This window comes from Oncorhynchus tshawytscha, linkage group LG33 (assembly GCF_018296145.1).
Source record: "Oncorhynchus tshawytscha isolate Ot180627B linkage group LG33, Otsh_v2.0, whole genome shotgun sequence".
NCBI lineage: Eukaryota > Metazoa > Chordata > Actinopteri > Salmoniformes > Salmonidae > Oncorhynchus > Oncorhynchus tshawytscha.
This window is the reverse complement of record NC_056461.1, coordinates 11,466,898-11,478,636: the sequence shown is the minus strand read 5'-3', so window position 1 is coordinate 11,478,636 and position 11,739 is coordinate 11,466,898. Positions and strand designations below refer to the sequence as shown.

At 41.9% G+C, this 11,739-nt stretch overlaps 1 protein-coding gene across 1 annotated transcript; it reads left to right on the top strand.

Annotated features, from left to right (window-relative positions):
- Positions 1 to 1,391: 1,391 nt before the first annotated feature.
- Positions 1,392 to 8,155, top strand: LOC112230884 (prostaglandin E2 receptor EP4 subtype). Its single transcript, XM_024397230.2, has 2 exons — positions 1,392 to 2,541; positions 5,585 to 8,155. Exons 1-2 carry the CDS (start codon positions 1,750 to 1,752, stop codon positions 6,209 to 6,211), a joined length of 1,419 nt encoding a protein of 472 aa, XP_024252998.1. The 5' UTR covers positions 1,392 to 1,749; the 3' UTR covers positions 6,212 to 8,155.
- The last annotated feature ends 3,584 nt before the right edge of the window (positions 8,156 to 11,739 follow it).

Genomic DNA, 11,739 nt, shown 5'->3' with positions numbered 1-11,739 from the left:
GAAGAAGAACTCCTCGTCCAATTTGAGGTGAGTAATCCAAGTTCTGATGTCCAGAAGCTCTTTTTGGTCATAAGAGACAGTAGCAGCAACATTATGTACAAAACAGTGGTGTTGATAAACCGCTTAATAACATCCCTGTTTCTTCTTACTTTCTTGTTGTGTGTTGCACAGTGTCAATATGCAGACCTTCGTCATGATCGATACAGCTTTTTCCCAGAAGCTTGAATCTGATGTGGGCATTTATATGCCTCCTGCTTTTGTTTTGCAGTTTAGCTGAACGATGGATGTTCTTCAGGTCCCTGTACCCCCCTTTCGCCCAAGGCTCAATTCTTTCCAAAAAGCAGGCAAGGCCAGCAATACAGGCAGCTTGATGAAAGGCTCCCTGCTATACAGCTATACTTTTGATACCAATTGGTATTGAAAGCCCACTCACCTTTTCATCCTTCTTCATAAAACTGATCTCAGGCAGAGGTCTACCCTCGGTTTTAATTTGCACCTTTTCCGAGTAACCCAGAGAATTAAAGGGGTTCTTCAACAAAAAGTCAACAACATTTTCAGTAGGATTGGCGGTGAAAACGGCTGGTAGATACAGTAGCTGCTCGAGCTGGTAGCTAGCTACCTACTGCTACTTGCTACTGAAGTTAGCAAAACAAATTGAAATAAATTGCAATAACTGGACACAAAAATAAAGTTATAAAACCAAGAAAACTATGTATAATCTACCTCCTCCATCTCCTGTATTTTGAAGAAACTAATTTGAATTGAATAATATCCCCCAAAATGCTCAACTATCACTTTACAATCTCTATCCAACAATGTCATCAACTCACCAAGCTTCTCAACACATAACCCCCCCATAATGCTCTGCGGCACAACCCCATTACAACACACTATGTTAATTCTCTGATTCTAATCTTGTGATTGGATGGACAGCATGTCACTTCATACTGCAAAACCTTTGATTGGTTGATGGTCATCCCCCAGAAGTGTTCATAATTACCATGTAGGTCTATGAAAGTGGGTGAGGCCTACGAGCCTCCTTGGTTTTGTATTGAAGTCGATGTACACAGAGGAGGACAGAAGCTAGCTGTTCTCTGCCTACATCATGGTGCTACCCCCAGAGAGTGCTGTTGAAAGAGCTTCATTGCAAAACAGTGTGTTTTAATCAATTACTTGATGACTTAAGAATGAATATATTTAATATAGTTTTATCTAAAAAGGATAACTTATTTCGTTATTATTATTATTATTTCGTTTCGTTATTTTTAATTTTTTATGAAATTTCACTGAGGAGGATGGTCCTCCCCTTCTGGGATATGCTTTTCAACAGTAAAAGTAAAACAATTAACTGGAGGACGTCTTTAAAGCTGCTCCACCTCCAAAAGTGCGGAGCCTCTGCTTCAAACTTACAAGTGAAGGGAGCGACGACAGAGGAGGAGTTGAACATGTTGAACACTGCAGCGCGGTGTGCAGAACGCCTGAGACAAAAACACTTCTCATAGTCAAAAACCTAAAGTTCGCGACTAACAGAAGAGACGAAGGTATACACGGAGACACTCGTTAGAGTGGTTATTCGAGTGCGTAAAGGATAGATAAGATGATGGAACTTGGGTGGATTTGCACGTTATTGAGCAACTTGGAGAGCACGCACCAACGAAAGAGTAACTATATCGTCTACATGCCAACGGTTTGGGAGATAACACTGAAGAATAACTAACTATTTCGTTCCACATAGACATTTACAGAATAATGTCGGGTATGAATAACGGCACGATGACAAGTGGGCCCCGGGAGCCTACTATCCCGGTGATTATGTTTATATTCGGAGTGGTGGGGAACGTCATCGCCATCGTGGTGCTCCGAAAGTCTCGGAAGGAACAGAAGGAAACCACCTTTTACACCCTGGTGTGCGGGCTTGCAGTGACCGACCTTTTGGGCACGCTACTGGCCAGCCCCGTCACCATCGCCACCTATGTGCAAGGGAAGTGGCCGGGTGGAGAGTCACTGTGTCAGTACTCCGGCTTCATCCTTCTCTTCTTCTTTCTAGTCGGCCTCAGCATTATCTGTGCCATGTCAATAGAGAGATACTTGGCTATAAACCATGCGTATTTCTACAACCATTGCGTGGACCAAAGACTTGCGGCGTTGACGCTTGCGGGCATCTACATTTCTAACGTGCTGTTCTGCGCGCTGCCTGCCATGGGGCTGGGGAAAGTGAATAAACAGTTCCCAGGGACCTGGTGCTTCATCGACTGGCGGACTAATGACTCCACGCACGCCGCCTTCTCCTACATGTACGCCGGGGTGAGCTCCTTTCTTATCCTGGCCACGGTGATATGCAACGTGCTGGTATGCGGGGCGCTGATTATGATGCACAAGCGGTTCATCCGCAGAACATCGCTGGGTACGGACCAGGGAGGACGCATAGCGGACCTGAGGCGCAGACGGAGCTTCCAACGGTTGGCCGGCGCAGAGATCCAGATGGTCATTCTGCTCATCGCTACCTCCGTGGTTGTTCTCATCTGCTCCATACCTTTGGTGGTAAGTTGACATCTTGCAATAGTTTGACAGATTTTAAAAAAAGTTTCGCAACATGTTGGTCTCTCTTTTGTGTCTCTCGTTGTGTGTGCGCAGGAATGGATAACGTTCTGGTTGGTGTGGTGTCATTTGTAACAACTTTATACGTCAGCATACGCATTCTTAATTGGAGGGAACATGCCCAAAATGTGCATTAAAGAAAATGGTTTAATATTTAGTAAATTAGCTCCTAATCGAATGAAAGATATTGATAGGCTTGATTATAATTCACGCGTAATTAATTAACGTGTGATTGCACTGTTATTGTTCAGACGCTTGTCTGCTGAGGTGTTGTTACTCTGGTAACTCTGATGTCAACTTCTGGCGCTCTTGCCATTAGAAACATTTCCTTACTTTGAGAAAAATAAGAACAAGTAAATATAATTGATCTATTGATCATTTTTGCTTTTATCTTTAGATACAAAAGTCACCAGTAACAAAACTATAACTATAACAAAACCTTAAAGAGAAGTCCTTGGATTCATAATATTTTAGATGAATATCTAATTTGATAGCATGAATAACAAGTATTTGTGATTTAGCAAACCGATAAGGAAGACAGGCTAATTCACATTTGTGTGTACCTTGAGAAATGCAAATATTCAGATTTCATCAGCTTATCGATTGGTGGTGTCTCCTTGTTGGTGGGTATCTGTTGCACCTGTGCTGGCTTGTCCATCTTGTTGCTGGGTGGTGTTTCACCTGTGCTGGCCCAGGTGATGTTTGGGAGTTGGTGTGGGGTTTTCTTTTTGTTTTCCATTTGCTAGCCAAATTTAGTGTGTATCCATGGTGGGAATATTTTAGGGTACATTTTCCAAGTTGCTTGTCAACTTTCAGTGGAGACCCCCATGGATGTCCTTCAGAACCCCTTTTGAACCCCTGGTTTGGTAGTCAGTGATTTTCCTTGTTAGTTCCCTTTGCTGTGAGTGAAATGTTGTCTTGTGGGAGAACGTAGCAATTGTTTCTGATGGGATCGGTCTGTCTGTCTACTGCTCAGCCAGTGTCAACCATTTCCACCAAACTCTGCCCTCTGAACATACTGTAAAACCAAATGTTTAGGATCTGAGTGTTTCGGATCAATTTACACGAGGAAACACATATATTAAAACAAACTATTCTAAAAATCAAACTGCAACAAAGCATGCTGAGAAATATGATAATGATGCCACTCCCACGTCTTTTCGCCTCGGAGAGTTAACGGAAATTGACTCAACCCAGTTGAGTAACAACAACACCACTCGATTGAAAAGATGTCTTGAGTCAAATGTCCTGTTAAGTGCTGAAATGTAGGTAAGGTGACAGACATTCCTAACACTGATCTGAACAAAAGTTATGGAACGTCACATCACTTTGTAATGACTAAATGCACTCTAAACAGGATGATGGGAAAGTAAACACTAGTGTTTGAAATCGGATCATTTAGGAGATATACAGTAGGTGTTCTCCTGATTGGTTAACTGACAGGAAACAGCTGACTGTCATGTTTAATCTTGCATTTTAAACGCCTTTGTTTAAGATGAGAACACTTGTTGTCTAATCTAAATGCGTAATGTTGAAGTTTTAAACACTGACGTTTACGTTATAAACGTGTCACGTTTTATGGTTTTACAGTGCAAAGAATACTACAAGCCATTCTGTCCCCATGCACTGCATGATAGTCAAAAGAGGATACTGTAAGGACAGAATCACTAGAGACTGTACATCCTACACGCTTTGAAAAACACTCCACAACAAAAATGAAAAAACAAACTGCAAGGTACCGAGGGCAAAAGTTCTGAAGAGGACCAATGATATATTGTGTTCTATAAACCATCCCCATGCAGCATTTGAGAGTTACATGTAAGGACAGATCCACTAGAGACAGTACATCATATCCCGCAAGCTTCAAAAACCCTCCCCTGGAAAATAAAACTGAGGGCTTAAGGTCTGAAGAAGACCCGTTGGTCTACAATTAGATATTATTGTGTTCTATATGCTGTCCCCCCCCATGTGCTGATTGAGAGGACCAAGCCACTACAGTACATCCTGCAAGCTTCAAAAACTCCACCAAACAAAAAATGAAAAGACTAGCTGAAAGAGACCCTGTAAGGGCAGCATGTAGACTAGCGGTTAAGAGTGTTGGACCTGTAACAGAAAGGTTGCTGGTTTGAATCCCTGAGCCAGCAAGGTGGAAGAATTGCCATTCTGCCCTTGAGCAAAGCAGTTAACCCCGAATAACAACTGCTCCCTGGATGCCGACGACGTGGATATCCATTAAGGCAGCCCCTCGCACCTCTCCTATTCAGAGGAATTGGATTAAATGTGGAAGACACATTCCAATTGAATGCATTCAGTTGTATTACTGACTAGGTATCCCCCTTTCCCTGTAGTTCAATAATCAGTGTCCTTAAGAGTTCTCCCTCCTACTGTATTTACCAGTAACAACCTTATCATATAAGCTAGTTACTTTACTTCACTTGTTTAATTGGACCCAGGGGAGAGCCAATGGCCAGAGACGTTCATATGATTGATGATTAACATGGGGAGTGGGGTTGTGTTTTCATTGGCTCTTTGCCCAGGCTTCCGTGCCGCTGCCTGTTGCTGATACTATTGCTCCTAGTACACTCCAATGCCAATGCTCATCTTATGCCAACGTTACAACATCATAGTCAAATAGGTTAGAAGTTTTTCAACCATGATAGTGTGTTCTGTATGTCCGTAATGTATATTTTTTCTTGCACTACAATAACATGAAGAACTGCTAGGTTTAGATGAATGTTATTCATGTTTGAAGAAGAAAGCAGGCTTGAATGCTACTTCAATTGTATTTAATTAAAGTAGTTCAACAGGATTCAATAGGAAATCAATCATTTTGTAAAATTTGTAAATTTTTGTCATTTAGCAGATGCTCTTATCCAGATCTTATTGAACACACCTATTGAAGCTTCCAATGTACATCCTCCTCATACATACACAGGATAGCCAATAACCCTTAAACCCTGTCCATCTCCCTTCCTTCCTCCCTCAGCTGCGGATTTTTGTAAACCAGCTGTCCAGGATTGAATTTGACGCCCGTTCAACTCCCATAGAGAAGAACCCAGATCTCCACGCCATCCGAATTGCCTCCGTCAACCCCATCCTCGACCCCTGGATCTACATCCTGCTGAGGAAGACCGTCCTACTGAAGCTGGTGGAGAAGATCAAGTGTTTGTTCTGTCGCTTGGGCAGCCAGGGGCGGGGCTCAGGGGTCAGTGGTCAATTCTGCTGCGGAGGTGAAGGTCATCGGAATTCGTCCATCGTCTCCCTGGACTCCCCGTCACTGGTGTCCCGCGAGTTGAAGGACGTCATCAGCACCTCGCAGACGTTTCTTTACCTTCCAGAGGGGACTAAAGGGGGGCTGGGGGGGTTTAGAGGGACAGGGGGAGAGGGAAGACCTAGCCTCCCTGCTGTGGAGCACTCCCTGCTCCGGGACCAACAGACACCAGCGGGTAAGGGGATGCAAAACGATCCCAAAAAGGGCCCCAGGATATCAATGAGGTCAGAGGGGACAGTTGACCCTTCACGTCTGAACAGGGTGCGATTGGACCGAAAGGACAAGACTCTGCATGTGACATTTACAGACGAGACACTGAACTTACAGGAGAAATGCATCTGATGGACACAAACACAAACTCAGCCAGAGTGGCTGATAATACAGAAAAGTCACAGAGGGAAGGGCATTTAGGACTTCTAATAGCCTAAAAGGTTGGGACTTCTGACGGGTTGAACTGAAATACACGTTGATAAACTGAACTCACAGGTGAAGGATTTCTGGGAGCTGTGCAAACACACGGTTGGTTTTACTAACAGCTGACACGATAAGAGGAGAAATAGTAATCGTTCTATAGTGATTGTGTTATTCTTCGAACTTTGAGTTCATTGGTGATGCTCCAAAATGGAATGTCAGCCGAGCAGAAACATGATGTCCTGTTTAGTGTTTGGACAAAATGGAAATACGGTGCCAAAGTGGATTGTAGGAGATTGGATCTATTGACATGGATGGATCTATTGTATATGTCACAGTCTTATTACAAGAATACCAATATAATATACCAGCACACACATCAGTAATGAACATAAAATGTCATATGAACTTTTAGAAAAACTATAAGGAGATTTCATTGCACTTTTCAAGAACTCAAAACCATTGAAAGGCTGTCAGAATGCTATCAGTAAAGAATGTTGCTTACCACTGACTACTACTACAAACGTTGTGATATACTGTAAATAGTTATTAGGCTATAATGTGAACTGTGTCCCATAAAATGAATTAATTTTTTCATGAAAAATAAATGTTTCTTCTCTGTGAGAAGGTCAAGTTAGTTTGTATCCATTTAAAATTGTTACAAGATGGATTGAAACAGTATGCTACATTTCAACATTTGCATCATATTGGTTAACTTGACAGCTCCACAACAATGCCTGAAGTATAAAAATCAAGCAAGAATATTGAGCGCATAATTCCGTGCATTTCACTCTTTTACTTGTACTGAGCTTGTATGGTTGAAATAACAACGATTATTTAAATTGCTGTCTTTTGTTGTGTTCAAATGACACATCAGCTTCATATGTGTGCATGTCCATTGCTTTCCCCCCAATTAAGTGATATCAGCGAACTGCAAAACTGGATGATTTGTTTTCAGCGTGGCTGAAGTACGCACTGGGCACCAGGGTCTTAGGCACAAGTAGGCCTTGATGGGCCCAGGCCCAACTACTTGGGAGCCAGGCCTACCCAATCAGATTTAATGCTCTACTTGTCAGTGTTCCAAACGGGACATTGTTTGTCTTTTTTACTTAAACACAGTACTTGACTTGGGAAGAAGCTCACCGGAAAATTGTCTTCTGCCTGAGTTACTGCACCACCTATAGAATATTAGCTCAAACCTATTGAGGAGTGCACCTAAATATGCATACATTATCAGATAGAAATAATAGCAAGCAGTAGGAAGGCATATACACTGAGTGTACAAAACATTATGCTCTTTCCATGACATAGATGAATCCAGATGAAAGCTACAGTATATTTTTAGTGGCCTCCCACTGGTCACAAACTGGTTGAATCAACATGGTTTCAACATCATTTGTCAATGTTTTGTAATGTGGAATCTATGTGGAAAGTACTTTAAATTTGATTTGAAAAAAGTAATCTACGTAAACTGTTGTTTTGAGAGTGAAAATTCATCAACAGGATTATGTCATCCTGATAACCACTTTTCAACATAGCTAAACCTTGTATAAAATATGTTGAATTTGTACCTTTGAAACAACGTCATGAAACATGGTACAAACATTTTACATGTTGCGTTTTATTTTTGTTCAGTGTAAATATTTAACTTAGATGTTTGGTTCAGATGGAGATGGGAATCCAACATGCCAAATATTAATTTGTAGACAAACTGGATATTGAATTGTGTTTGGTTGTCAACGCAACGAAATATCAATATTTGAAGGAGATATATTTTCTGCTTAGATAGTTCCATCTGTGCCACTGACTGTCCAGCTTTGATTCTAGTTTCTCTTCAAATGAATAATTGATGAGTAAAAAATATCTGAAATTGAATTCCCATTCGAACTTTGTTGTGCTTTTAAAAGGTTGAAAGCTAAGTCAAAACATATTTAGATGACAACTAAACCAAAACTCTGACAGAGATTTCTATTGGAATTTGTTTGTGATTTTAGATGTTCGAACACATACAGTACCCATACTCAATTCAGGGTTTTTCTTTATTTTTAATATGTTCTACATTGCAGAATAATAGTGAAGATATCAAAACTATGAAGTAAAACATATGGAAGCATGTAGTAACCCAAAAAAGTGTGAAACAAATCCAAATATATTATATTTTTGAGATTCTTCAAAGTACCCACCCTTTGCCTTGATGACAGCTTTGCACACTCTTGGCATTCTCTCAACCAGCTTCACCTGGTATGATTTTCCAACAGTCTTGAAGGAGTTCCCACATAACCTGGGCACTTGTTGGCTGCTTTTCCTTCACTCTACGGTCCAACTCATCCCAAACCATCTCAAGTGTGCCTTGAATTCTAAAGAAATCACAGTGTCACCAGCAAAGCACCCCCACACCATCACACTGACTCCTCCATGCTTTACGGTGGGAACCACACATGCGGAGATACTCTATTCACCTACTCTGCGTCTCACAAAGACACAGCGGTTAGAACCAAAAAATCTCAAATTTGAACTCATCAGACCAGAGAACAGATTTCCACCGGTCTAATGTCCATTGCTCATGTTTCTTGGTCCAAGCAAGTCTCTTATTATTAGTGTCCTTTAGTAGTGGTTTCTTTGCAGCAATTCGACCTTGAAGGCCTGATTCACGCAGTCTCCTCTGAACAGTTTATGTTGAGATGTGTCTGTTACTTGAACTGTGTGAAGCATTTATTTGGGATGCAATTTCTGAGGCTGGTAACTCTGATGAACGTATCCTCTGCAGCAGAGGTAACTCTGCATCATTCTTTCCTGTGGCGGTCCTCATGAGAGCCAGTTTCACCATAGCGCTTGATGGTTTCTGCGACTGCACTTGAAGAAACTTTTAAAGTTCTTGACATTTTCCGTATTGACTGACCTTCATGTCTTAAAGTAATGATGGTCATTTCTCTTTGCTTATTTTAGCTGTTCTTGCCATAATATGGACTTGGTCTTTTACCAAACGGGCTACCTTCTGTATATCACCCTTACAACACAACTGATTGGCTCAAACACATTAAGAAGGAACAAGTTCCACAAATGAACTTTTAACCAGGCACACATGTTAATTGAAATGCATTCCACCTCATGAAGCTGGTTCAGAGAATGCCAAGAGTGTACAAAGCTGTCATCAAGGCAAAGGGTGGCTACTTTGAAGAATCTCAAATATAAAATATATTTTTTGGTTACTACACAATTCCATATGTGTTATTTCATAGTTTTGATGTCTTCACTATTATTTTACAATGCAGAAAATAGCAATGGTGTAAAGTACATTACAATGATTTATTTTACTTTTTGGGGACTGAATGTTGAGTTAAGGCTCCCAGGCTTGCAAGGACAGACTAGATACAAATTCAATTAGCACGAAGGTGTGAAGTAAAAAGGGGTCGAGGTCTTAAGGCCCAACAAGTGGAGGGAGTCTTTGAAGCGTTCTCTGAAGCCCCCTCCTGCTGTTCAGCAACCATTCACTGGCATTTTCTACAAGAAATCTGCCTCCAGAAATAAAAGCTTCTCCCAAGTGGGTGACACCTACTCCCGTTGCCTGCTGCACTGCTGCTTGGATTCCACCTGGCGATCTGCCCTAGACAGTCTCCCCCCATCTGGTACAGGTACCTCCACCACACTCACCCCTCTCTCCAGAGCTTTTGCACGCCTCCAGCACATACACCCTTTCGGACGAGTGACTCTGAACTTAAAATGGCTTACAATGGCTAGTTGTTATATATATATAAAAAAAATCTTGTGCATTTGGCTATTTTCCTCATGACTCCTGCATACTTTGTTGACTACAAACTTTCTTTGCCCAACCGTGGGACAGACTGTTTGTTCCCGCACTCGGGACTCTGACTCTCTATTGGTTACATGGACTATTGGCCTCCCATCCTTTTCTAACCACCACTCGCCGGGTTTTGTATTCATGTTACTTGATGAAATTGCTGTACAATAGGATCTTGTTGCCATCTGATGCACATTCAGATGTCATAAATCAGCACTGCAGAGCTCTCCCTGTCCAATGCTGTGCCTTGATTGTATTACTGTTGATGATATCTGGAAATGTGCATGTACACCCTGGCCCATCTACTGTTGCTAGCCCCAATTCTGACTCTGATATCTGCTTCAATGATTTCTGCTCTTGTAAAAGCCTGGGTTTTCTGTATGTTAACACTAGAAGCATATTACCTAAAATGGATCAATTGAAAGTGTGGGTTTACAGCTCCAATCCAGATGTGTTGGTCATTACTGAGACGTGGTTGAGGAAGAGTGTTTTGAATACTGATGTTAACCTTTCTGGTTATAACCTTTTTCGGCAAAACAGATCTCCCTAAGGTGGGGGAGTGGTAATCTTTAGCAAGGATCACCTTCAGTGCTCAGGTTGTCTCCACCAAATCTGTCCCCAAACAATTTGATTAGCTGGTTTTAAGCATTAAACTTTCAAATAGCTCTTTGTTGACTGTTGCTGGATGCTATCTTCCTCCATCAGCACCAGCCTGTACCCTACCTGCCCTAAGGTCTCTCCTGGCCCCTTACACTAAGTCTGAATTTGTCCTGCTAGGTGACCTAAACTGGGACATGCTTAAACCACCTGACCAAGTCCTAAAGCAGTGGGACTCTCTATCATTCTCAGATTATTACCAATCCCACAAGGTATGACTCCGAACACCCAGAAAAGGCTACTCTCCTCGATGTTATCCTCACAAATAATCCTGATATCAGTTTGGTGTTTTCTGTAATGACCTAAGTGTTCACAGTTTTACAGCCTGTGTTCGTAATTGCTGCTCAGTGAAACGACCTGTCCTGATTTGTCGTAGACGCTTGCTAAAAAACTTTAATGAGCAAGCCTTCCTTCATGAACTGACCTCTGTAAAATGGTATAGAATCAGCTTGATCCCCTCTGTCGAAGACGCTTGGACCTTCGTTTTTGATATTTTCGGTGGTATTGTTAACAACATGCCCCCATAAAGAACATTAGAATTAAAACAGGTGCAGCCCCTGGTTCGACTATAATCTTGCAAACACACCCACCTCAAGAATTGCATTTGGCGAAAGGCTCGTCACACACATACTCAGGCTGACTGGCTATCGTTGAGAAATAAGTGCACTCAGGCTATCCGGAAGGCCAAAGTTAGTTACTTTAAGGAGCAGTTCTCTCTCTGTGGGTCTAACCCCAAGAAGTTCTGGAAAATGAGACCTGGAGAATAAACTCTCCTCCTCACAGATGCCCATGTCCCTTAATGTTGATGATGTGGTTGTTACTGACAAGAAGCACATGGCTGAGCTCTTTAATCACCACTTCCTCTTAGCGTCCCCTGAGACGTCTGCGTCCCACCCAGCCATCTGGAAATGCAAATGCTCTACGCCAAATGCTAATAGCACTCGTTAAAACTCAAACGTTCATTAAAACACACATGCAGGGTACTGAATTAAAGCTACACTCA

What these genes read in the sequence shown, in the direction of transcription:
- LOC112230884 (XM_024397230.2), top strand. Translation starts at nt 1,750, where the DNA reads ATGTCGGGTATGAATAACGGCACGATGACAAGTGGGCCCCGGGAGCCT. An exon ending in TCTGCTCCATACCTTTGGTG is followed by an intron (nt 2,542 to 5,584) that starts GTAAGTTGACAT and finishes TTCCTCCCTCAG; the next exon opens with CTGCGGATTTTTGTAAACCA.